The 27,947-nt window shown below is 49.7% G+C and overlaps 1 protein-coding gene across 1 annotated transcript in view; it reads right to left on the reverse strand.

Moving 5' to 3' along the window:
• The window catches only part of LOC128721742 (uncharacterized), a 38,678-nt gene extending 10,973 nt beyond the window's left edge, over nt 1-27,705 (reverse strand). The window contains exons 1-8 of the mRNA XM_053815527.1: nt 27,656-27,705; nt 20,815-21,320; nt 19,618-19,781; nt 16,871-16,970; nt 10,502-10,612; nt 6,802-8,041; nt 511-601; nt 163-375 (exon numbers count right to left, since the gene is read on the reverse strand). Coding sequence (XP_053671502.1) covers nt 163-375; nt 511-601; nt 6,802-8,041; nt 10,502-10,612; nt 16,871-16,970; nt 19,618-19,781; nt 20,815-21,320; nt 27,656-27,705 — 2,475 coding nt within the window. The remainder of the gene's footprint in view (nt 1-162; nt 376-510; nt 602-6,801; nt 8,042-10,501; nt 10,613-16,870; nt 16,971-19,617; nt 19,782-20,814; nt 21,321-27,655) is intronic.
• Nucleotides 27,706-27,947: the final 242 nt, after the last annotated feature.

The raw sequence follows: 27,947 nt of genomic DNA on the forward strand, positions 1-27,947 counted from the left end.
TTCGAACGATTCGTGGAATCCGAAAGGCATGCTTGCCACCACCAATGGGGTGGTAAATAGGGAATTTGTGAAAGGTTGTTAAAAAAAGAGCGAGAGAGAGAGAGAGAGAGAGAGAGAGAGAGAGAGATTAGCACGAGTTTGTGGGCTCGAATGGCGGCTTACATTATAGCGCGCCTTATGATCGATGGCGGCCGTGGTGTTGTGACGGATTAAAGTCTCGCTGCCCGAGTTCGGTTTCGTCGGTGCCGGCAGCCCAAGGTTCTTGAGTGATCCGATCGATCCCTTCAGCAGGTCGGGCTTTTCCACCTCGGGGCCACCGAACTCCTGCAGCTGCTGGAGCCAGCAGCACAGCATCGCCTCGATACCCTCGTCAACCTGCGGCGAGAAGCGATAAATCGGAAATACATGCAAATTAGACCTTCATTAACGGCTTTCGGGCGCAACCCTGCCGGCGGAATGGCGTCTCTCTCTCTCTCTCCGGAGAGCGCCAATCCACCGCAACCAACTTACCCTTCGCATGTCAACCGGAAACACGAAGTCCGATGGGGAAAGCACGATTTTGTTCGGTCCTTTTGAGAGCCGCGTCTTGAGGATGTAGTTTCTGTGGGGCGAGAAAAACGGAAGAGCGACCGCTCCTGTTAATGGCGTCGCACGTGCATTTGGGCGGAGGGTTGAAGAACTGTCGCAGGGTGAGCGTTTCCACGGACACGAGCACACCCGACGGAATCGCACGTCATCGGACGTAGCGGACGTTGAGGACATTTTAATTAGCTGCGGAGAGCCGCTGATCGTTCCGCCACGATATGGTGCATTTATCCTCGTCGGCTCGTGAAGAAGCAGTTCCGCTTCGGTTGCGGGATGAGTCGAGAAAATTGAGTTCATTGTGGGCGGAAGTGGTGGCCTGCGCTACGACATCAAAGAAGCGGTCGTTTCGAGGAAAATCACTGTTTAGGAGAGTAGCGAAGGGAAACGAAACGATGCCAAATTATTTCCGCCACTTTCTTCTATCGCAGGCGATGATGAATCGTCCCACATTGCACGCCTCTCGGAATGGTGGATGATGGCAAATTATGTCCACTCTGGCAGCACTTGGTGCGATAACGTTGTTTGTGTAATATGTCAAAAACTTTTGGGATATCATCTGCTTCGGCTTGTGCGTAACCATTCGGGTCTGCTGTGAAAATGGTCTGGGAAGCAAGTGGAAACATTCTTCATCTGGTCGATTGTGGTGGATTGATAAATGCTACTTTTGAAATGTTTCTGAAGTCATATGGAACTCTAAACAAGATACTACGTTGCACCATACTGATGTAAGTGATATATTTAAGGTTAAATACAGAAAAACGGCAATAGATTTTTAACTTAATTGATGCATTCTGATGTTTGAAATTTCCTTTAAGTAATAAAACCATAAGCCGGCTAGTACCATTTGCTGTTTCCAATAAAGGAAAAACTACATCCAATTTTCCACAGTATCGGATTATGGCCTCTAGAAAGGATGCGAATTGAGTTTCCCGTACTGTCGTCAGAAAAAAAGCCCCTTCGACGGAGGTAAACCTCCCGTCGATCCGAGCATAAATCATGACCGCCGTAATTCCACTCACGGCAGAGCAAATGCATTCCGCCGATAGCGCAGTAATTGTAAGTGGACCAGATCCTGAGCCCCGTATCCGCTTTGGCCTATGAGCTGATGAGCTTCTCGCTAAAACGAGGAAAACTGCCGACGAAGCAACGACCTCAAGGGCAGCTACAATTCGTTCAGCCGAGTCTTATGTTTATAGGGATTCTCATTGAAAGCTTCCTTCAATCTATCCGTCTAGAAGGACAGTTGTGAAAATCAGACACAAAAAGGACACCGTTTCTTCCGCTTCAAAAAAGCTAGTCGCTCAGGGGTTGCGAAACACCACTAAAAGGGCTGAAATGAAAACTCCAGCAAACTGCCCACAGGAGTTTTCCGGTTCACTCTCACTCTCGCTCTCTCTTTCTCTCTCTTTCTCGATGAAAACTTAATTGAGTGAGTTATGCATTGTCCCAGGGCGAGCTGTGAGGTGGATTTCTTTTGCGCCAATTTCACTTGACACCGCCCGGGGGATTTTCTGACGCAGGTTGACCGAAGCGAACCCGTCAAAGCAAAGGCGACGCTTGGCGCTTTTCGCTGGCGTTTAACTTTTCCCGTTCCCGTTCGCTTCGTAAGCCACCGAATCCACCCACAGCCAGCAGCCTAATCGAAGTCAATTAATTTTCCGGACCCTCGAGTTTTCCACCAAGCGAACCCTCGTCATCGCACGGTACCGGAAGCGTGACACGGTTCCCGTCGGTAGCTCCGGCCCGACTCCCCATCGCCCGGCGGCGGCGGCGGGAAAGTTCGGAATTAAAAGTTACGAAATACTTTCCCCACCCGACGGAAAAGGCGCAGATAAACACGCCATTGCATCGCGCTGGACGGTTACTTATGAATGGTGGCTGATATCGTCGGTCGAGCCGGCTTTAGTTACTTTTCCGCCCGCGGGAATATGGACGCGCCTGTGCGGGCATCCGATGATGAGGATACTTTGTGGGGCGAATTGCCCGAAACGTGCCGTGGAATGGACGGCTCCCGCTCGGATGAGAAGGTAATAAATTTGAGGTTCCCTTTTGAGTGGATTCCTCGGTATCGGATAAGTTTGTCGGCTAACTTTGCGATGTGGCTGCGTGGGGCCAAACCGTTGGTCTGGTATGGGGCGAACACCTGAACACCTGAAGCGTGTTTTTTCTCTCTCTCTCTCTCTCTCTCTCTCTCTCTCGCTTTCTCTTTCTCTGAAGTGTCCCCCGACTGGGGTTGGGAATTAAGTGGGCCGTCAAGTCATTCATTACATCGACCATGTGCGCCAACCGGTCAACCGACACACTTGACGGCAGGAAATTGGTTTTCCGAAAGGTCCCCCGATGGGTGCGCTCGAGGCTCGAAAAAAAAAGCCGCAGCCACAAGTTTGCGTAAATCTCGCACACATAAAGATTGCACATGGCACAGAGATCAGAGCCTGCGCTTCAAGTTCATCCCGAGCGTCGGAACATTCTCAATTAACACCCCATAGCGAGGGTGAATTTCTAAAACGCGGTTAAATCAATTGCGTAAAAATGGCTAAACCACGTGCTTAATCATTCAAGCCGCTCGCCATCGAACTCGCTCGCCGCTGGTGCGCTCATCCGGCCGATGGTGACCGAACAAAAGCAGTTTTATTATTCATTGTGGGTCGTAAAAAAATAACCCAGCGTCACAAAGCGAAGGCTTACATTCCGGCTGACCGTGCGATCTAGCGTGGCGAAGCGTTGGAACGGACGGGCCCAAAAAAGTATCATAAATTTACGATCACCCCAAAACGCGGTGACTCGTAACGAATAAAGCAAACTTTACCAATGCGATTGGGAGGGATTTAATCTCTTCCTGCGCCGGTGTCGGGTCTCCTCCGCGTGAGGGGTTTTTGAGGCTCGGCAACAGGTCGGGCCGAGCATTGCATTATTTATCATCCTTATGCGGAGGGATGATTGCTTCAAGCGGTAATGTTTTATCCTCGAGCTGGTGCGCTGACGGTGGTGGTGTCTGGGAGGCAACATTAGGATTGGATCGACGAGGTCCTGGAAAACCTGGCCTGGACGGTTGGAACGATGGGTTAGGTGGCCGGTGATTGAATAAATAAATCCCTAGCGAGCGCATCGAGCGATTAAGCGCCCGTGCCACGTGCGAACCTGCCGAGGTATGGTGGGCGCATCGGAAATTGGGCGATTAGTAAATGTTGGGCTTCCCAGCATTCCAGTTTCGTCTTGTTCTCTCTCTCGCTCTCTCTCTCTCACACTCACTCTTGCTCCTCGTTTGCTCGCTCACGCAAAAGACAATCATAATTGGATAATACAAGCACGTTATAACGTGAACAGGACGTATTTGGGGTGGTATTAAAGAGATTAATGCCGTTATCAGCTGCGATGAAAATGTTGCACACCGCTATGATATTAAAAACTGAAACCCGGTGAGGTTCCGGGGAAACCGCACCGTTTCGGAAAGGATCGCTTCTGGCAGGACGAAGTTTAGGCACGAAACACAATGTCCCGACTCGTGGGCTTTTGTTTAACCGCGCTCGTAATGCCGGGCACTCTGTGCAGCATGCGCACGGGAAACCGGTGGAGCAAAAATGTAACGAAAAGCAAGCAAAACTTTGGGTCACGGTGGTTAAACATCGATGTTTTTCACCGGCTGCATGTCAATCAACGGCACCGAGGAGCCGGTCCAGAAATAGATCTCGCGTCTGGCAACGACATGCTTGGGTGTAGCCTGGCGTCCGAAATTAGGACGAAATCAATTTCGAGCTGCTTTGCCAACCTTGACGAAGGATTCGAGGCGTCCCTCCCCGTAGGGGGTTTTGAGGGGCGTTGGGGTGTTGGGGAAAGGGGAAGATGGAAAACGATCCTTTCCGGACACCGTCACAGCCTCAGCTGCTTCCCATCGGAACCTTTCCGTCGAGTGGTGACCTTGGGCAGGGATGCGAGCGTTTGAGCTCGAGTGGATGAAAACATTAAACAAATCAAAAAGGCTACCCGCCACACCCGAAACCAAAACGGACACGGATCCTGTACGGTTGGGGAACGATTCATCACCATGCTAATACACCGCCGAGGCTTGGCTAAGGGGGCGTATGCAGGGATCGGTCGTAATTTGATGGGTCTCCTGGCGCTGAAAAGGTTTCGGAATAGCTGTCGGTCAAGCGCAGCGAGCTGGAAGAGCACGGTTGCCGGCCCACGGTCACGCGCAGAATGAAGAAAAGGAAGTCCTTGGGTGCGTAATAGGGACGAGCGGGCGTTTTCGTGCAGCGATTCGACCCTGTCGAAGGTGTTAAGTGAATAGACGTTTGGAAAACACCACCATGGCGAAACGGAAGCTTCCATCGCCGGTCAGTTTGCATATTAGCTTCGTTAACTATGCCGAAATTGGGCCAAAATCTTTGCAGAACCTGCACTTTGATCAAATGCTGGACATAGCTTCAGTGGAAGGCACTCTATTCTGGTAAAGAATCTTTCCCATATCTGTCACATTGCTAAAATATGCCGTTATGCGTGGGTTGTAGAAATAAGATTGAACGATTTCTCAGATATGAGCAGGAGACGCTAATCCACGTGGAAATCGAAACCGAGGCGAAATACTGCGTAACGTTCCTTCAACGTACAACTTAGCTACGCTAGCTGGTGCGGAATTCGACCTAACGAACTTTGCGTGTTCTTCGTATATGTTTGGGAAAGATTTGTTGGGAAGATTCTCATTTTACTGTCAGCGATACATGTGTTACGACTTACGGCGAAATATGTGCGGTCCATTGCGGGAGTTGGACGACATGGAAGTAACCGATGTTGAACAAGGTGTGATCGAACATGGGTATAGGTATGTCAAACATTTCTTTGAATGCTGGAGAACTGTTCATGCTAACTGCGATGTGCACGAAAGCACATACGAGCTTTCATCATCTTTTTGTCATGTTTGTTGCGAAAACCTTTCAATTATGCTACTAAGTATTAACCGCAAATATGGACCAGGTCTTAGAAGTGTATCATTGAAGCGTGTTCTTGAGCAATGATTTTTGTTTCTGGTACATGATGGAGCTTACAAACAGTATACAGTGCTGTGGATATACTTTCGGTTACGTTGTAAACATGAAAGTATGTATAGATGTATCAGCAAAAATGTTACAGAGTTGAAAGATTAAATATAATTGCAGCATTTGTTATACATTGTAAAATGCAAAAGAATAGTAAATTTTTCATGCTTGCAAATGAAAAGGAAATTTTCATGCTATTTCTTGATTCAAATACCGAAGGTTGAGAGTAGACTCAATGATAAGTAGGGGTGTGTATAAAATGTGTTGTATACATGCAAAAATAAAAGGTGCTCAAATTTGTCATAAGGTTGACATTAATTTCCATATAAAATTCATGACTTTATCACTGGCTTGCGAAAATATTTTAAGTTTTAATTCATCTACCTTTTCCATTTTCCTTTCATAAATTGTAAACATCCGAATTTCAATCATAATATTTAGTATCAAAACTGTCATTGATATCGAAAGTTAATCAAGTCTATGATGATATAACTATTCAGTTCAAAAAAGGTTTTGCATGTAAGGGATGTAATTTTTAAATGCATTGTAATTATGCAAAAATGTTCCTGTAATATTTTGAACTGAACATGTGTTATATTATGTGCAATGTGAATGTTCAATGTGCTAAGCGATATTCAAAAACAACAACCAAATACATTCAAATTTGGCAGTTAAACTTAATTCAAGCTGATTAGTTGAGCTATTCGTCAGAGCAATGAATAGTTCTGGTAAATACGATAGCTAGAACCTACATGAACGTCTAAAAACATGTGCAAAGAAAAGAGGTAATATTGTTAATTAAATGACGAAAAAAGGAAAATCTTTCTACACAATTTTCATCCTAAGGCAAAATATTGATGTTAGAGTTCGATGGTAAATGAGGTGCAGTTTGAATCACGTTGGTGCTTGTGCTCATATATTTTCGACGCCGTCTGGTTGAAATTCCAATAAGATAGCTTATCTCTCGTATCAAAAGTACGTAGCTCGGTTTCGCAGTTTATCATTTCATCAATAAAACCTTTTCAATGACCTCTTTCATGTCATCGTTCTTATTCACATCCACTTCCTCAGTTGCAATTGGCATGAAAAATTTCAATGCATGTTCGCAAGGACATCTCATCCTTGCAAATGGTTCGCCACGGAAACGCTACTCGCAAACGGAAGGTAAATCACGACTTACCTCACAACGATGCTGAACACGATGCTTCCAACGATCATCGCGACGACGACGAGGGCCACAAGCCCAACGATGGTCCAGCAAAGCAGCCCACAGGTCCAGATCGTTTCCAGTGTCGCGTTGACAACCCAATCGGCGTACCCCGGGTGAACCGGATGCATGCTGAACTCGTGCCGATGCAGCTGGCTCTGCTCCAGGATTAGAAACGGTCGCCAAACGACAGCCGTTCGATGTTGCGAAAAGTTCTTAAAGTCGAACGCCACGAAATCGAACCGAAACGGTCGATGTTGCTGTGACGAAAGTGACTCCGGAAGGCTATCCTGCCACACGGCGAGCAGAAAGTCGAAGAAATAGAAATGCTCCCCAAACATCAGCAGTCGATCGGACGGGTTCTGAGCCGCATCGGTCAGGGCACTTTGTGAAGCGTTAAACGGTGGCAACCCATCGGCGAGCAGTCTATCGTAGCCGGTGAGGAAAACGTCGCAGAACCGCTCGATCTCATCGATGGTCGTCTGGAGTGATGCGTTCCGAGCCCGACCAGCGGTCTCCGGAGGTTCCGCGGTGCTATTATCCGCCGTTGATGGACCTGCACTGCCTCCGTGGGCGACATCCGCCTCACAGTAGTTTCCAAATAGCGTCTGGCAGCGGGCCGAGTCGAAGGTTTGCGCGAGAATCTCGTACCAGTTGGCCACGTGATTGAGGAAGTAATGAAAATCGCAGCTTTGCACCGTACCCGTACCATTGTTAGACGCTAGTTCGAGCAGTTCCTGCAGTGCCGTCGGTGGGTGTGGCTGTGTTGATGGCCTTGCAGGTTCGCCTAGGATTCGAGAGCTTTGCTCTACGTCGTCCTGCCATCCCACGGGGGAGTCTCTCTCAGACGGCACGTCATACGCAGCGTCATAGAGGTTGGTTAGCTCGTAGTCATCCGTCGAATCGGCGTGAATGGGGCCCGTTTCGGTCGCCAGGCGAATTTTCAGCAAATTCTCGCTGATATGCTTGTAGTCCCCGAGGTCGACCCCGTGCAGTCGGTGCAGAAAGGATCGAAAGTTCTCGGTGAGTATCGTCAGGACGAGCAAACCCAGCGGTTCGTCCTGCAGCGCCAAGCGCCGGTAGAGCACGTTATTGCTGTTGAAAATCGCTCCCACCATGTCCACGAGCAGGATCTTCGTCCTGCTGTGCCGCTTAAGTTGATTGATTACGCTGATTGTGTGTGGTGAGTCGATCGATGCACAGACGATTACCACTGAGGGACAGAGTGTGTGAGCGAGAAAGCGAGCGAGAGAGAGAAAGAGAAGCATGATAAGAAACGTTGACGCTGGGTTTCCTGTTTTTTTTTTCGTTAACGCTGAATGTAAAAAGCTGATTGCTTTACGGCAGACTGATGAAATTATTCACAAGCGAACGGTTCAACGAATTGGCCGCTTTGGGTGACAAAACGAGAAACAAAGCGTACGAACAAGTGCAAGCCTGCCTGTTGGGTCGGAAAACCATCGGTCCGCTACGAACGGTCTGCCAAAAGGGGTGATGAAAATTGGATTCTTAATGAAGGATGAGCATTTTAATGAGATTTCGCTCGAGCCACGAAATAAAGATTTGATGGGTGTAACTTTCAAAGTGTTTCGCTCGCAGCCGGTTGCTTCGGGTTGTTGGCAGGCTGCCGACACGTAATAGGATGACGAGCAGCAAACACAATACAAACGAAAACTCGCAAGAAGGCGGTTTTTTAAAAGATACGAGCCTAATTGAATGAACGCCCCGAGCTCGACGAAACACGTGCATTGTTTTACACGTTGCAGGACGGCGTGGAAAAGGAGTCGTGGGAAGCAGAAACAGAGCTTTTTCTCAGAAGAAGAAAATACAAGCCAATGCTTCGAAGGACGTGTATGTGAGCGGGAAGGCGGCTTCCACTGTAAGTAACACCGCACGCCAGAGAAAAACGGTAACAGTTAAGTTGATGAGCCGTTGGTAAATAGCGAGCTTCCAGCCATCGCGGGAAATAAACGCAGAAAAAAGCTCGCGCCAACACACGTCACGAGGATCGCACACAAGTGTGCGAGTGTATTCAGAGGCCGAAGAATCAAGCACAAACTCGCCAGATTCAAAGATAAATAGAAGCACAATCCAAGCCACGTTTTTTCCAAGTCCTGATACTGGTCGCGCTTGGCGCTGTGCAGTCGTAATCGGACACGCTGAAGTAGAACAAGAAGATGCAAGAAAAAAAAACACAAACAAACAGGAAGAGGATAAAGTTTTGCCTCGAGCGGTTGCAAAGCGCAGGGTAAGGCTGGCCAGGCCGGGAAACTGGGATAACTATCCCTGAGGAAGATCCACGTCCAACTTGCCGGTTGAGTGCGCTCTAATGGGTCAACCAGATTGCTGGTGTTTTTCCTGTTTCCGGTAGAGCTTTCCCAAACAACTTATCGCTAGCAGCTGGGCCGTAAACTGGCGGAGAGATTTGTACAACACGGCTACGATTGATTTTATTTGTTCGAGATTATTTGGCGCGCGACGTAGCCTGGCGTGCTGTTCTGCACACCGACCGTGACGGCAATTTGTTGGTTCAGTGCGTTCCCTTTTTGAATAATGTATGCAAAACCTTTTAATCCCAAACAGCACCAATTGAAGCCGCTGTACGAGCAGGTGTCAATGGAGGGTGAGATTTTTTTTGCTATGGGAAATCTTGTAACTGTTCGTTTAAATAACTGGTTAACATAATCAGACGACGATCAACGATGTTCTGGCTGTACTAAGGAGTGTGTGTGTGTGTGTGTGTGTGTGCATGGTAATAATTCTTGTTGTTTGTTCATAAAGCGTTACGCAGGTGCTGGTCTATTTATATTCTGCCAACGAAAATTAAAGCACCCAAAGCGTAAACAAAATGCAATCAGGTGCGCTTTCCGATAGATGATTTCGATCGAAATTGACAAAATCCTCCGCAACCGAGCGTTTGCTTACGAAAAAAGAAAACCTCAACATCAACTCCGGAGCTCATTTTCCTTAACCTTTGGTGACCAGCAAAACGAACGACATCAAACAAAAAGAAAAGAAAAGCGAAGAAGACAAATCAAACGAACACGCGCCCGACGGGTGACGGTTTCCGCGGGAAATGGAATCCAATTTTGATTATGGTAATCATCGTGTTGCGATTGTTGATATTTACACACACACACACACTCGCTATCATCGTTGTCATCGTCGTCGATCGTTACTGATCGGCACACCATTGCACCATCGCATGGGCCAAAAGTGGAAACAAATTGATTCGCGTGATTCGCGGCCGGAAAACTCATCCGCCCCGCGGTGCCGGCTCGAAAGGGCGATGAGCGAAATACAATAATTGAAATTCGAATTCACATCCCATTTTTCATCAATAAACTTATCGGCGAACGTGGGGCGACCGTGAGCGAAACCGAAAAATAACTCAAAACGAAGCCGCCCAGGCGGCTGGCCCGCGGGCAATATGGCGTGCGGTTTTCCACTTCCAGGTTTACGATCGGCGTTTGGTTGGATGGTTATTTTTTAATTCCCGCTCGCTACCCGATGCCCGATGGATTTCCTTCTCACCCACCCAAGAGCGCCATCAGTGGCTGATCGATCGAAGCGTTTAATAGGGCGTGAAATTATGTTCGCATTGCCCTTCGGGCGAGTGATCTTTGGCACGTAATTTCGTCGTGATGGGATCTCGAGGGGGAGGAAACGTTACCTTTTCCGCTGCTGTCGTCGAACGATGCCGGCACGCTGGAATCGTCCTCCGCTATCGTGTACGGGATGTGCAGGCTGCGAGCCAGCGCCAGCGATAGCGCGTGGTTGGAGTCTGAAAAGGAAAGCAAAAAAAAAACCGAATCCTTAGAACCGAAAATCGTTGCTGAGCGCTGGCATGCACACTGGTGGGGCGATATTTACGGGCTACATTACGGTCGGTAATGACTACGTTTGGCGATTAGAATGTCAGGGCTTTTTGAAGCACACGCTGCCTTCGGTGTGGATCGGCACTCCCAAAATCCACGACTCAATCTCCAACCACAAGCGAAAGGACGCAATCTCATACGCGAGCCCACACTCGTCCCGGGCTCGTGGCGAAGATTCGGAAAATGGCCTTGGCCTCGGGGGGTGGGACGAAAAACCCAATCAATTTAAAACACCCCTACGCGGTGGGTCTTTGGCATCGATGGCGCGATGTTGAACACTAGCAAGCGATCTGTTGACTTTTGCCGCACAAATTTCCGTTCCTCGATGGATTGTAAATATTTGTTCCACCGAGGCAGCCAAGCGGCCCGGCCACCAAGCGCCGTGGGCGGTTTTTTGGTCGGAGAAGAGAGAGAGAGACAGAGAAAGAAAAATCACAACAATCCACCCGTTTCGATGGAGACGGCATGTATGATTTATGCCCGTGAAAGGCCGGGAAATCGATATTAATCGCTCGCAATAAGCATCCGCCGGGTGTATGTGAAGTGAGCGTATTTTTGGGCGCAACAACATCACTTCCTGGAAAAGCGCCTCACACCCCCGAAATGACACAAAAACCGAGCGACTCACAACAATTGGGCGTAATGTAAAGTAGGAAAATAAATCAACCTGCCGCAGCGCCACGCTTCGGTTTCGCTGTGTCGCTGCGTATGAGAAGTTGATCAAACTCAGACGCGCGTCTATCGATTCGAGATGGCTTTCCCCGAACTGGGAACGCAATTTTCCCAGCCTCCCGTGTGGGTGGTTTTGCGACGTTGAGAAAAACAGTTCACGGGAAACGACTCCGAGGCGGGAATAGTTCGGGCGGAATTTTGCAATCGCGAACGCGAGCGCGTTTCCCATCGCAACTGGCACCGAGCGGCCGTGGATGTCGTGGAATGTCCTTTTCCCGGAAGTTGTCCGGGAAGCTAATTCTTGTGGTTATAAATTTGTATCAATTTGTCACCTAGCTCCGAGGCAGTGCCTGAAGTCGCGAAGACGCACACAAAGGAGCTACTCCACGTTCGCAGGACGAATGGCCGCCTGGCAGCCCGTTTATGAGCTCATAATCTCAGAACCGTGGTCAATGGCGTGCCACCGGCGCGTAGCCGAGTAGCGCAGCGTCATCAATACGTGACGGTCGGGGCATATAAAAATAAATTTCAATCAGTGGAAATTGTTTTCTTTGCTTCCTAACGGGGCCAATCCGCCTTCAGGACGGTGACACGCATTTCCCGATGGTAGAGGCGCGTAGCGCGTAAAGGGGCGACTCAAATCGATTTGATTTTATCAACATCCGTCGATTCCGGTAATCCCACGTCAGCGAAAAGCCACCGGTGCACGTCGGAAAGCCGGTTCCACGGTTATTGTTGTCGTGCGAGCGCTAAAGGTACGCCATTGCCCCGTTATGGTCGTCCGTTTCAGATCAAAGGATGAATGAAAAACTTCTGCCGTTCGTTGCACTGATTGAATGTGCGTTTTTGCATTTTGAGCGCGAGCTCGCTACGATGATATTGCATTTCCAGCTCGACTCGATGCCGAATGACACAAAATCATTCGTGCAAAAAAAAAAATGTGCCTTCAAGCTACCTGTTGGATCGGCTACAAAAGGTCTAGCATTCTCGTTCCGTTCGCATTTTGTCTGCATTTCCATTAGCTTTGAGTGAACGATAAACATCGCAATAGTTGGCATAGCAGCGGCAGCAAACAGTTTGTTGTTAAAGTTCAACCACACCGAGTGATTTGTTGCGTCAAGGACAAACCCCAAGTGTAGTTGCGCCAGCTTTCGTGTCATGTTTAAGAGAACAGCTCACGCCTACGCCTAGTTCTGCTCGTGCCACGTGTGCTAGGATGCGTGAACATCCCTTCCAGCGCAATAGCTTCGTAGGTGGATAGTTCTGGCAGATCCGCAGACGTGGGCAAGTGAGCTGTTTCTTTCCGTCATCGCCAATTTACGCCGAAAAACCCGATTCCCGTTCCACACGACAACCATTTAACTTATTGCCATCCCCAAGCACACCCGGTGACTTTAAACGCTCGCTCGGAAAACTCTCTGCACGCTCGACATTCCAACACATCACCAAAACGAAAAGGATTCATTCGTCGTCACATCGACCACACCAAGGGTTGCCATTTTTTCAACGTTATTGTGCGACACGTGAGAACCGACGAATGAGCGTGTGGGTGCGGGTGGAGAATCTCAAAGATTTTCCCCAAAACACTTTTGCCCGGGAGTGGCATGTTGTGGTTGGCATTGTTGCTTTGGTTTTTCTCCGCCATTGTTGTCCTTTTTCCACCACGCGAGCATCGGTGTTTGGTTTTGCCTTTGGGGTTTTTTTGGGGACCCGCTTGAAGGCTGAATTTCTCGAATGGCTGAAACTCGCTCAGCGTTCCGTTCACCGTAACGGCGCCAGAGAGAAATAGAGCAAGCAAGAGCTCGACGGACAGCGGAAAACTCCCAAAACCCCCACCGATTACTGGGCCGGTTGGGAAGGGGGGCCTTCGTGCTTTGATACATTTTCAGCTTGACAGGCAAATGAAAATTGATGCACGTATTGGTTTTATTGCACAGTGTGTGGTTGAGGTCGTTTCCATACCCCTAGCCGAGCCTGGTGCTGATTGACACATGAGCTTGGCGCCCAATGAATGTCGACCGTCCAGACGGCATCCGAACGGGTGGCGCGATATGGATTTATAGGGCCGTCCCAGCGGCACGCATTGCTCGAGTCGAATGAGACGAACAACCCGGGCAGGGCAGGGCAGGATTATGGATTGCGCACCCACCGATGGGCGCTTTTCCGTGGGGAAAATTCCATCCCCGCATGACGTCACGTACGGCTGACGCCCCGTCAGTGCCGCAGGTATGGCCGTGGGCGCTCTGGAGCAGATTTCAATTTAATTCCTCGGCAACTTTCGCCTCAATTCTTCTCCCGTAGCCGGAGCCGGAGCTGGAGCCTGTTGAATGGTGTTGAAGGAAGGCGCGTTGGGAGGCCTTCAATCAGCTGACTGTTGGGCGAATGGAATATCAAATCAGGCGGTGATTTTTTTTCTGAGCCTTACAAACCCATCACCTCACATTGGCTTGAGCTGGAGCACGAGTAGTCGTTCCGATTCGGTCGTGGGATTGGCCGCCTTGGCATCCGATAGGCGACAGCCCATTCGATCACGTAGCTGGCGGAATAAGTGAAAGAAACCCGTGCCCCCGTTGCACGTCAAATCGATTCGGGGTCGGGCTCAGCGCGCTCCGGTGAAAGGCATGAATATTTAAATTCAAAGCCGAAGGTGGCTATTGTAACGATTGCTTTCAAACGCACCTACGGGACGACGTGGCGCGTCCCTGTGAAGGGTAAAAGTTAGCACGGTTCGACACCCGGTTAACACGAATGTTAACAGCGGGAAAAGCATCCCGTGAGTGAGCGTTTTAAACTTTAATCAGCTTTACGATCGTGTGCGTTTGGCAGCGAGAAAAGTCGGCCCAGGGAAAACACGGCGCCATTTTGGGGCGCGGGTCGGGTCCCTGGGTGGAAATTTTCGTTTACACACCAAAAGTGCCACCTTGGTGCTCCATTTTTACGACACGAAATGCGCATTTTGGGCATACTGTGGAGTGTACGGTAACAAAACGGGACATTTAACAAGATCCTGGTAAAAGTATGGGACGCCTATAGCGGATCGAATATTTGCGCTTAGATTAAAGAAACTCTAAAGGTAGTTCCTCCAACCTACCATTTGCTAACGAACGCAAAATCTACAATGGCTTTTGTAGCTGAGTCTGCTCTGGATAACGTCGGAAATAGATGAAATTGCCTTTGCTTTTGTTTTGTTACTGAGTTTGATCATAAGAAACAAACAATATAGCTACCCTAATTGGAGGAAAACAAAGGCATTTTCATAAAAAAAAACACTTTTGTTCTCGTCACATTGCTCTGGCGTTCCTCCGTTCTCAAGGTTGTTTCATTCGTTTTCCAACCATTTAATCAATTTGCTACAATTGCTTGTATGACGAATGGCCTAGACGTTTCTTGACGTCCCAGCTCTCGCCGCCAGAAAAATGGTCTTTAACACGAACGAACAAACAACGATGCTCATCTGTTTGCCCGACCCGTGGTCATTGAGCGTTTGTGATTCATCGCCAAGCAAATCCGCGAACGCCTTTGGTCAACCAACAAACCGCACGAATGTCAAACCGCGTGCCATTTGACGCCATTCCACTGCAGTGTAATTTCTCGCACAAAGCCCGCCCGGGCGAGCTGAAACATTGTAAAACCATCCGACCATTGGAAGTGGCCCGGCAGGTCGACCCACATTCATTTTCGCCCTTGCCCTAACGATTGATGGTGAATCCTCGCCAGATTCATCAGCGGCAGCACGTACACAAACAGCAGCTTGCGCTCGAATAATAAACGGAGCGCTTTTCTTTTTCACCCCTTTGTTTGCCACCGTGTGGCCGTGCTGGCGTTGTAGCGTGGAAATTCGCGCCATTCACCACGGCAAAGGCGGAAGCGCTGACAGAAAAGGCGCGAGCAACAACACGCTGGAAAACTCGCGGTATCGGCCAAAACTGCAAATAAATCCAAACAAAAACGCGGGCACGTACCTAAATAAACAATCGCGTGTACTTTGCTGCCACGTGCGCGCATTCGCCGAACGGATCTGACACAAAGTTTCCGACACGAGCGACCGGAAAAGTCCGCGAGACCCAAGGCGCCCGGTGGCCGATCGCCACCTCTGACCGAAAAAAAAGGACAAAAAAAGGGCGCTTCATTTTTCATCCCGTGATAAGTTTTAATGGAATGACGGCGGCCATCGCAACCGGCCGCTCTTGGGCCCGGTGGGACGCGAGCAGACAAAATGCTTAATTTTTCATGAACCAAACGAAACGGGCGAGCATTGAATGCAATAAAACACGCCATCCTTCCCTCGGGGTGCTCGGTGATTGTAAATAATTTAGCAATCCCTCGGCGGGTCCGAAGTTGCAGGCTCTCATCCCAACGACTAGGCGGCTTCTTCTTTTTTTTTACGTTGTACCACCCTTACACGATTGCATTGCTTAGCCATTTTTCAGCCCATTACGTGAGTGCGCCTAACTTCGCGAGGCTCACGGTCAGGTGTGTCACCGTGCACGGACGTCAAAGGACTCGCGCGTGCGGAGACACCGGCGAGATAAAAAGAAATGGTACGCGAAGTGGCATAATACCGCAGCGCTGTTTCATGTGGTTAACGGTAGGCTTCCTGTTGAGCTTTTTCTCGAAGGGCTCGACCCGAAACCGGGACTCGGTTTGTTTGTCCATCTTCTTATCACCGAAACCCACCGGGAGGTTCCGAAAACAAGTGGCACAACATTTAAGCCTGCCGGCCGGTCACGCTGGTCGCAACATTTCGCGGCAAAATATGTCCTGGCTCGGGTGAACGTTCGCCAGCAACGTCCGGTCGTTGGATTAGGTCAACTTCTTGTCCGATCTTGCTATGTGTGCGGAAAGGATCGTGGGCTTCCTACGCGGGCGCTGTCCAAACGACAGACAGCTTGACTTTCGAGAGGAACATTTCTATTCCGTGGGCCGCTGAGGGTTGTGTGGGTTTTCCGATTTTTCTCTCTCTTTCTCTCTCTCTCTATCGCTATGTTGCCTCCGTTCCGTGGGCTAGCAAGCGGATGTCGTGTAATCGCTAGCAGAAAAAACCACCGGAGAACAGCTTTATCGTTCATAATTCGGACCGTCAACAAGCTATTTTTGGGTGGTACTTGTTGGTGCTTAGTGAACGACGCCTCGAGCACGAGTTTTTTTTAAATGCTTACAGCAATGTAAATGCCGTTAATGTCAGCACCATCGCAAACGCTACAACAATGCCCGGACCCTGTGTGGGTTGTTGGTATAGGTGGCCAATAGGGGAACAAAATAATCGCCGATTGACGTAATTGTTCCCTTTCTTCTCACAATGGTGCGTTTGTTTTTCAACCCACGGGCAAAAGCTCGTGCCGTTGTGCAAACCCGGTGAGCGAATTCAATGCACCCCTCGAGCAAAAGGGCAAAATAACGCCAAGCATTTAAGCCAATCGAACTGAGCCCCAGCTCTGGATTGATTTATTTGTGCCGTCTTCCGTTCTCGAGGAGCTGTAAAAGACACTTACCTGTCGCCAGCAGGATCGCTTCGGTCCAATTAAGCTGCTGCGCGATGCTTTTCACAGCGAACGAGACTGTTTCGTAAGAGGGAATGAACTTTTCCGTCGCCTGTGGGGAATGGGAAGGAAAAACAAAGATACAAAATTAGGAGAAGAAGCACTGCAGGAGCAAAAACGAGCAAAAAACGAGTGGCAAAAATGTCACCGGTGTACGTTTTGGTGCAACACGAGACAGCGAGCGAGCGTAATGAAAGCGCGGTGGTTGAAGGCGCCCAGGTTGGTTTGAGTTGTGGAAATTTGAAACGTCCGAACGAACGTGAAATACGAGGTTGGTATGAAGTGCTTGATGACGGTGACGACTTGCCTACTTCTCGGGTGGCTCGTGGCGGCCACCGGAACAGCCAACGTGACCGTTGCCATGGTGACTTTTCCGAACTCGCCCCAAAGTGCCCTTGACAAACATTTCGTTGTAGGGTGGGTGTTTTTTTTTGTGTGTGTACTGTTTTGTTGGCTTGCCTTGAGTGACATGCGATACGGAAACATGGCATCGCTCATGGTGCATCAGTGCCAATGTTTGCCAGTGGCCGAAAAGTACCTTTTTTCTATAGCTTCAGCAGCACCACGCGACTTCAGATGTATGCTTTAATTTATTGAGTTAAACTGCGATGATTTTCCAGTACAGTAATGCTCCGTAAGTTGGGTTAACTTACAAATCATTCACAGACTTGTTGGCACCTGCGAATGGCACCGAACGGCATGTCGAGTGCAATTTTTTCCCGCCCAGTCAGCTCACGCGGTGCAGTTTGCGAAGCGATTCCGACGCTTGCACGCTTGCCGTAACTTATTACAAATTCAACTCACCACTCGACAAACAATCCGCCCGAAGTGATCACTTGATTGACTGTACGAAGTGTGCGTGTGCGAGTGGCGAACGGGGGAGCGAGAGAGAAAAAAAGAAACCAAACCGGAAAGCAGCGAAAGCGGAAAAGATCAAGCTGTGAAACTTTTCCTTCCGGCGGAAAACGCATCGCGCGGGTGGTCGCTGTGTGAAGAATCTGACTGTCATTTAACTTTTCCAGCCTTTCGCACCGCCATCGCGCTATCGGCCACATTCGCCACATGCCACGTGCTCGTTATCACCTCGACCGCGGCTGGAGCGTCTCGAGATGGAGGCTCGGAAAGCTTTCAGCGGGAAAGTTTGCACCAATCGAAGTTACTTTCAAAAGCAAACCGCCAAGCGATCGGCCACGAACGGGAAAGTTTCATAACGCGATTCCAGCCACTCATCCGTACGAGTCCGTAGCGTGTTTGTGTGCCGACATCTGGCTGATTTTGGGCACTCCGCGGAATGCTGGACCATCGCGAATCGATACCAGAAACCAGAGGGTCGGTAACTAATTCCTGCAAATTGATCTTGATAACACGGCACACGAGAAACCAGATCCCTCTCTGGTGCAGGTGATGGGTGCTGTTGCTGCTGCTGCTGCCAAGATGCTCTGTTTACCCTCGCGCGAAGCTCATTACGATAACGATGTAATCAATTAACAGGTGCCGATGTTGCTTTGTGCCGTTTTGCTGCTCGCCCGGTGCGGCTGGATTTATCGTTTGTTTTCGCGCACCCCGCTGGGAAGCGTGTTTTGCGCGCGTTCGCAAAATCGAGCCCGAGAGAGCTCAGCAAATGTCGCCCGGAATGTCGGCCGGTCTATTTTAGGTAACGAACCATTTACACCTTGCAGCGGGCGGGAAATAAAATGGCGAACGAGCGCGAACATCAAAGAGCAAGCGAGGCGACAAACCGCGCAGATGGGGATGTTTACGAGGATGAAATGTTAACGATTAGATGAAAGGGCGATTTTGTAATTACTTTTCGATCCACGCCGGTGTTGAACGCAACAATGCACGGAATGGAAACGCCTTTGGACTTGGCTGGGAGAATGACGGTTCGAATAACATCAGCAACAGCAGCAGCAGCAGCATCAGCAGTGGAGCAATATAATCATAAATAAATTCCTGCGCATATTCACAGCAAATGAAATTCAGTTTTGACTGGTCGTTCGCTTTCCCGGACTCGGTCGATGCCGCATTCGCACCACGGCACAATCAGCGTTATCGTCACTACAGTGCTTATCCTAGGCTGCTGGCCGATCCTTGGAAGAAAGGAAAACACTTCCCGCGCAAGGCGTGTGCCTCGTCTGCCCCCTTTGTGAAGTTGATTGCGGCGTGATTATGTAAATACAACTGCATAAATTATGCTTCGTTTCGCGTGAATTCCGCGCGCCCTTCGGGAGAGCGAATGTTGGTGTTTCTTTTGGCACACCTTTCGCGCATTGAATCGTCCACCAGGTGCAAGGACTCGAACGGGAATATTATCCCACGGTCAATGCCATTCCTGGCCGTCGGAACCACGTTGTTTCGCCAACGCGACTCGCGTGTTGTTTTTCACCGAAATCTAGCTGCTGTTGGAAAAATGTTTTCGTACTGCGAATGAGATTAGCTACAGCATCTCGCGTGTGTTTGGCCCCACGAGGCGGTGGAAGTGTGTGTGTGTATGGGCAATTTTGCAGGATTTAATTATCTAAACAATTTCGTCAATTCCGTGCTAATGGGCGGCACATTTTACAATCGCACCGATCAAAAGAGCTCTCGATTGGGGGAGGGTTGTTTTGCTTACGTTCGAAATCACAATCGATCACGAGTGGCAAACTAAACACGGTACACGAACAGGGGTTGCGTAAAGGACTCATTTGGGAGCTTACCTTCATGCGTGGACAGGGCCAGAAAAGCACCGACTTCCGGTAGACGGTCGTCAAGTGCGTCGAAAGGCTGTCACAGTACCCGATGAAGCTGTCACCTTCGCCCGCCATGTAGAGCACGCTGGCAAACGCGGGATCCTCCAGCCAGCGCTCGAACGCGACCATGCCTGTGTGGAAGGAAAAAAAATGTTGAAAAAAACAACAGAAGCGCATGTAAGTGTCTGCGTACGCCTTCGAGGGGGAAAATAAACGCTTGGTGTGGACGTCCAAGTTGCAGTGGCACGAAAATCCACTATCGTATTGGGTGTTTTTCCTCGAGGGGGATCGGTCAACATGGGCGCTAAACACATCCCTCGTAGGCCCACAACAAAAAGGACCGATGGGTGGATTTGTTTGTTTGGCTTTTTTTGTGTGTGTGTGTTTCACCCACACCCCCCCAAGAGCTACGGCGCGCAACAGCGCGCTGGAAAACTCCGATCGAACCGCAAAACGACCCGACCCGAAATTGAGTTGCGTTCGAGTGGGTGGGCCGGAATTAAGGGATGGTGTTCACCCTCTCCGGTGGGGTGGCGCTCACAAGATACGCGACCCCGAGCCGGATGCCCTTCGTGGGGCGCGCGTTGACGGATAAATTGGATTACGGGCACGCGTAAAATAAAAAAAAGCAAATATATTAGATAGATAAATCAATTACCACGAGCGGTGGTGTTTCGCGAGTGGGTGGCATTCATCCTCCCACCAACGCGGCTATTTTGTTTTCACCTCCGGGTTTGATTCTTGCGCCAAAAAGGAGTCTACGGGGCTCGTTAAGTGATCGTAGGCTAGAGCACTCGTGGGACTGCCGAAACCCACAAAATGGGATCATGGCGAGTAGAACGCCGGCGATGATTGGATTCGCGAGGCAAACGGACAGCGTTTCGTTTGCGAATGCGAAGTAAAGCCAAAACGCGCGTAAGCTGTTGGTCGAGAAATCGGAAAAATAGAATCCTTTTTCCACGCCCGAAGTTTTCATCGAATCCAATGCAAATTACATCGCTTTACTGGCAGCTGCTCAGTAGCGCAAAGTTTTGTCGGTTGTCGTACGCGATGTCAGCTTGCATTTTCGTGACCAAAAAAAAAAAAGAAAGAGTTGCTGTCTTCCCCTCCCCTTTCACTAGCTCACCATTTCCCCCTCCCCCCCCAAAAACCACCGGAACTTACCGCGCCAGGAGCGGAACTGAATCAAGCTGTTCAGGTGCGCGAGATCGTCCTGACTCGCTGCCGGCCGGTTAGCTTCCGCCAGCAGTTGCACAAAGTTGTTCAGTCCCCGGCGCAGCTGTTCGAGCGAAAAGTTTCCGGGTGCCACCACCAAAACGCGACCCGATGCCACGAAGGACCCGTTGCCCGTGGACTCGTTCTCCGGTGGTCGTTCGCGAAGGTGCTGGCCAGATGGCGAAGGTACGGCGAAGGAAACCGTCGGGATGGCGCTGTCGAAGTTGCGAACCGAGACGTCACTAGTGGCAGCGAGAGGACGTGGAAGGACGTGACCATCGATAGTGGCGAGATCAATGAGCGAGTTGAGGAGAAACACTGCACAGATCAGCAGTCGGTGGCCAACGTTGCACATTCGGGTGAAATGTGGCTTCATGTGGCTGTCTGTTGGATTTGCGCGCTCGATCACTCGGATCACTTCCGTACGCCGTATGTCCTGGTCCTCGTCCGCAACTCTGATATGTGGGAGGTGATGGTTGAGCTAGTTTATTTGCTGCATAATCATGCGGCCACGGATGGCTCGGTTGATGCGAAAGCCCCGGGTTGGCCGGTTGGCCCGTTTTGCGTTGCTTTAATTTTGCATCCTTCAATGACGGTTCCGCACGCGCTCCAGGCTCATGTCCGTCGGTGTCCTTGCGATGCTGACGATTCACGCTCGTGCCATCCGTGCGGGTTGTGGGTTGGTCATCCTTCGTCCCGGTTGGACCTGCCGAACGACGAAAGTGAGAGCAATTATGATGGGTTTTAGCATGGAATCAGCGCTGTATTAGGCGCGATTAGGAACGAACGGAAGCATCCGGCAATGGTGGACGGGAAATTTTGGCTGCATTTCATGCTAGCACCAAATCAACTTTCCCCGAAGCAACGGAGCGAAATGGCGATTAGAGAGCGAGAAAGAGAACGACAGAGAGAGAGAGAGAGAGAAAGAGCGAAAAAACTTCACCATAGGAAGCCACACGAACCGTGGATGCGTCGTAACCATCCTTCAATCACGATCGATTTTTTTTGTCTGCTTCCCTTATTGAATTTCGCGCTCGAAAGCGGGCGGAACAAAAAATGAAGCGCAAAAAAAAAACAAAACAAAAAGCATCCACCTTTCAATGTGGCCCCCTTTCGCCGCGCGCACAAAGCCACCCTCTAACCTTTCGCCCTGCGCTAATCCGTGGATTCAACCGAACCGAAACCGATTATGGATGGAAATTGAGAATTTATTAACCATTCGCCTCCGCCGGAGCCGATTAGAGCGGAACGCGATCACGCGGAAGGCACGAGGTGAGCGGGCTGGTGTGCAGGTGGGTGGTTGATTTATTTTTAGCAATATGCGCCGCGAACCGATGCCGTTGCCATATTTCTCCCAATCCATTATGCTGGAAATTCAATCACCAGCTGCGAACAGCGAGGTCGCTGACGTGCGAAATGGCACATCAGCCCGGTGCTGGAGTGAAGCATTTTTGTGTCCGTGTGTCCGTGTGTGTGTGTGTGTGGGTGGAAATCTGTGGAAAACCACGCACCCCACGAACCGATGCATCACACCAAAGAAGCCCCCGAAAAAGTACACCGGGTATGCGGTATTTGTATCGCCAACGGTTCTGCCATGCTCGTTGGGACAAACAAAAAAAAATCGGCTACAATAAAAAGGACGACTGTGCAGCCATTGAAGGCCCAATCAAGACTCCCGGTGGGGTGAAGCTGCAACGTGGCTGTAATTACGCGAAGCATCCGCACGGCTCCGGGGTTTGAAAAGGACCGCACAAGCGCCGAGTTGTTGCACACGCCAACATGTGCGAAGTTGCGAAGGCCGCATGCCGATCAAATGTTGAAATAATTACTTCCCTCGAAAAGGTACTTTTGAAAGGACTTTTAATTAATTCCAGGGTGGTTCCACCAGCAACCGGGGTAGAGGGTTGGTTTTCCCAGGCTCACCACATCCTGGTAGCGCGTTAAGCCGCACATTCATGGAGCAGTAGTGGGGAATGCCCCGGTGAAAGTGCCCCACACTGGGGAATCCTTACGACGTTTAACCTTCGCGTGGGAATGGCCCCCAGCGAGAGGCACTCTAGTGTATGTGTGTGTGTGTGTGTGTGTGTGTGTGTGTGTGTGTGTGTGTGTGTGTGTAATTCACCCCCACCTCTCGAAAAGGGTGCACCGAAGAGCGGTGAAGAAAAGAATGAAAAGAAAATGATGAAGAAAAACGGAATGAAAGCCCGGGAAATCGTTATGTGTCGTGCGGGTTGTGTGTCCTGGAGGTGGGATTTTGTGCAGCCTCATCACACACACACACACACACACACACACACGCGCGCGCGCCTGATGCAGGATAATATCTTTCGTCAAGCAGTGCCAGAAGAGCGCGAGGGAAAACCGTTACCATAGTTCGCCGCCGACATTCATAACCGATTGCGAAAGGACCTCGAGTCCTGCAGACGCGAGCGGCATGCCGGGCATGGTTACGTAAAAATAAATGCATATGTAATGAAGCGCATAATCGCCCCTCCTCCTCCTCCCCCCCTCTTCAACCACGGGAATTGATGGCCACGTCCAGGGCCACTCGCACTGATGCTCTGACGGCGCGCGAAAGCGGAGAGACGAATGTGCAACTCTTTCAGCCGTTCGAGTAGTTCCTTCCGGCCGGATCTTGCAAACAAAACCACCCCCTGCAGGAAAGGATTCTTCCAGCTCTCTCTCTCTCTCTCTCTCTCTCTCTCTCTCTCTCTCTCGACTGCATGCATCATCACATTCACCTCGGGGCCTCGAAGTGCGCTCTTTTCGGTCGCTTTTCCCAGCGAGCTGGTGCATTTTACGCCACTGCATCCCAGCCGGGCGCGCAATCCCATTAATATTAATAAGCCGTTGATCAAAAAAGCCCACTGCCACAGTGGGGTCCGCATTCTGCAGCCGGGCTGACCTTGAGCGAACTATGTCACAACCGCGTTGGAGGTTAGCCTGCCTGTTCCATCGGGCCATCCCTTCATTCCGGCTCCTTCTCGTTACGCTCATCATTGGCCAGATGGTGAACCTCGCCACCCCGGTTCAGGGCGGCAAGATGGAAAGATTAAGGACACGGACGTTTTCTTGCTTCGACCACGAAGTGAGCTGATTCACCGACGGTATTTCAATGTCAGGTGCGATAAGACCGAACCAACCGGAAGCGGTAAAGTCAACGGCAAACCAAACGAAATCATCACCCATCCTGCGCAAAATCCTCGAGGGATGCAGCTCAAGTGCAACTCGAACCGTTCGAAAATGGGGTGCTCACGACATGTGTTACAGCATTGTTACAGGTGGGAAAATTCAATACACGCGTCGCAATAAATTTGCCTTGCGCGAAGCTGCCGTTTGGTGGCTTTTGGTGTGCGATTAGTGCCGTGGGCGGAAAACTATCGCGGCGTGTCCACAACTTTTATCACCACCGCGAGGGTGGTGCAGGATTTATGGCACCCAGCGTGGAGTTGAGTTTTGTAATAAAACTCGCAATAAATATAAGCATGACGTTTCGAGCGCATTTCCGTCAGTGCGTCCCGTTCGGAAACTCGCGGGCTCTTTTGTTGCACGGAACGTCCATTTAGTCCTTCGAACGGGTTTTTATGTGTAAAGGGTTGTTTTTTTTTTGTTTTTCTGCATCACTTCCGATCCATCAGGACTCTCACGCAAGGCCGTGCCGACAGATGGGCGAATTTTCCTATGCTCCGATCGTTCAGCTGGCAGTAGGGATTTAATCTCCCACCGACAGTTCATTTTCGGCACCCACTTTATGGTTCCACTGAAAAACCCCACCGCAAGGGCAAGTTGCGAATCGATTTGTCTACACCGGGTGGCCACCATTCGTTGTGGCCGCGTAAATTGTTTACTTGCCAACGACAAAACGCGGCAAGCTATTCGTGGCGAGATCGCTGTTAATTGCAGCCCCCTGCGAGGGAATGGTTTATGTTTATATGCACTTGGCGGTGGGGCTTTTATAACTCACTTCAAAGCGCAAAGTGCAGCAAAACGCGCTCCTATTCGAGAAGTGAATGCAACTGGCAGGCGTCGGTTATGGTGGCGTGAGTGTTGTTCACTGCCGTGAGAACAAATAAACCCCCATCGTTCTGGTGTCAAGGCATTAAAGCAGATCATCGTTACACGGGGCCAAACGCGATTTGTGGTACAGCTTGGTACAGCTTTATGGAGTTTTTGCCCTGCCATTCCCGTCGGCTGTGTCGATTTCCCTTATCGCAGGGTTGTAGCTCAGCCTTTGGCTTATCAATCGTATCGAATTGGGTTTGTGCACTTCAAGTGAAATTACTCGCACTAGGTGTGAGTGGGTAGGTTACATCAGCGAACAGTGCACGTTCCTGTATGCAAGCGATTAAAAAAAATCAATAACCTTTGTCGATGTAATTGTTCTATAATTCCGCTCCTTTGGTGGGTAGTGCATAGTTTGTTTATTTTTTCAGCTAAAAGAACTCAGTGCAAATGAACAATTTATGTCGAATGTGGGGAATTTTATTAAACGACACATTTGTTCAAACCATTGTTGAAACTACACAAAGAGACAGAAGTAAAAATAAACGTATTACATCTCTTTGCTATAAATTGCATCTTTTTGCCGTACAGCGACCATGAAAATTAAAGGTGCATTTCAACACAAGGGCGTTACTTTCTTTCTTTCACATATTTTACTGCATAAAATTCATTCGTTTTGCCAAAAGCTCTGCCTTCCACCTTGGTTTTCACTAATAGAATCCACCTAAAATTGCATGCCTAAAACCGGGGAGTCATCTTTTACAACGAAAAATACTGTCAATTTCATACATGTTCAAACGGGAGTGTGTCCGGAAAAAATTTTGCACCATTTTGTGCATCTTCCGGGCACCCTGAGAAATCCCGTGCCGAAAGATGTGAGGTAAAATAGCATAAAGAAAAAAGTAAGGCCCTGAAACCCGCCTCGTCATCACTGCCCGTGATCTATTTATCTTCCGTTTTTTTGCTATGCTGCTCTGTCGGTTTAAATCCGGTACCCTTCACCGGCACCGACAGCCTGGTGACGTGAGTACTCCGGGAGCTCTGGGACAGCGGCGCTTGAAATATTACCCACCGGAAAACCGTCACCGCAACCAGTTGCTGCGGTGGCGGTGTTGTTTGTTTCGGTGTTGAATTTGTTTGACTCCGCACTGGGAAGCCGTGACCAGAGCAGGACAGCCAAAACGGTTGGCAAATTATCGCTCGCACGGGAAAGCGAATGCGGTGGATTTGCAAAACGAAACCGCGAAATGAAATGAGTCGATCGTGCGCGTGAGCAGGACGGAAGACATGATTTGGAGGAAATCTGTCATGACGGTGCGCCTGTCATGTTATCGTGTGGTTAGCTTGTTAAAGTGCCCCACGAAAACCGAGCTCTCGACCTGTCCCCTTGAGATGGCTCAAAGCTAAGCAGCACGCACAGGGACGCACTTCATGAAACACAACGCGTCACCAACACCAGCAGACACCCGGTCATAACCGGAAGCAGCAATGAATCGACAAAACGGCCCTGTTCCGAGTCGCGCTTTTGCGACGGATGATCTTCATTTCGAGACGCACTCGACGAGGCCCCACTCGACATGTGGGCATGGTGGCGCGTATTTTTAAAGTTTGACCACATCCATGGACAGATGGATGGATGTGGGAGTCATTGGCGAGCGGGCGACTCATTGAACAATATCTCAGACGATGGGTGGCAAGTCGCTGACGTCAGTGGCCACGGCGAGTGGCCATTTCGATCGCCAGCCCAGACACACGCCCAGTTCGAGTTCGATCGCTGTGGTTCGACATTTCACTCTCACCGGGGCGAGTGTGCGAGATAAAAATAAACCACCGTCGAGTGATCGTAGTCGAGCTGTTGCACCTGTTCCGGGGTGGATCGATCACGGACGCGATCACCGTCCGGTCGAATCGGAAGCCCACGTCAAGGGGCTCACGTCTTGGGACGCCTTTTCGGATGACTCGGATGCCAGGAGCGAAACCGTCGAGCTGGGCTGTCGTGATGGTGAATAATTTCATCGCACGAATCTTGGCAGTGGTCCACGGCCACGGTGGTAATCCAACACCCTTGTGGGGGAAACGCCAACGTCGCGAACGATACCGGGAGCTGCATGACACGCAACACCTGGACGAGCGAAACGCTGGCAGTGGACCAAGAACTAAAGCTGTTCCGAAACCGCAATGGCGAGGTTTTAAGTGGGGATCTTTTCTTTTTCTCTCGCTCTCTCGCATGTCGACCATCGCCTGTACGCTCTGCAACGAGATGGTAATTGAGCGATGCAAAAAAAGTGTAAATATCTAAATATCAAACCCCCAGAAAATGCTGCCACACATTGATCAACTTGGCTACCTAGTACACTATTCTTGGTGATATGGTCGAAGATGGGATTTGACAAATTAGCAAAACACTAACGTATTTTTTCGAAATGTATCATTATATTACTAATGCAATGTCGCTTGGTTTATCTTAGTTGGAAGCAAAATAGACCTCCCAATAGCAGCATCTAATATGGTTGGTTTGTGAGCACCACAATTTTATTCCGTTCCTCAAACGTACAACAGACGTAACTGTTAGTAATGATGCATTACACGCGATTTCGTCCACTCGCGATCAACTTCTAGATCATGCACTGCATCGCAACTGCTGTTAATGAGCCGTTAACATGAAAAGGGCTAATTTTTCTTTGCCTTGCAAAGCGGATGAACCTTGCATGATGCCGGATTTCTCGCGGCTAGGCATTTGTTTTCCCCTTTTTTTTATGTGACAAGGATGTCGTGGGTCATTTCTCACCTTGAGCCAAACATTTGCATTGCCTCAGTACTAGCGAACGATGAGTTCATCGTGCGGTTTGAGTGCGAAATAATTCGCGTGTGTTTCATTAAAGCATCGCTATTGTCGTGGATCGAGATCCCAGTTCCCATCGTGCGCTTCAAGAAGCGCCCTCGAAAGTGTAGCCCGTTGGTTACAAATTAAATTTCCAACACGATTCCCGGTACGAAGGCGCTGCCGCATGGAAACGTTACACCGGTTCACCCGGCGGTAAGTTCGCTTCCAATTACACCCGAATAAGTTCCCCGTCCGA

The sequence above is a fragment of the Anopheles nili genome, chromosome 2 (assembly GCF_943737925.1).
Source record: "Anopheles nili chromosome 2, idAnoNiliSN_F5_01, whole genome shotgun sequence".
Lineage (NCBI taxonomy): Eukaryota > Metazoa > Arthropoda > Insecta > Diptera > Culicidae > Anopheles > Anopheles nili.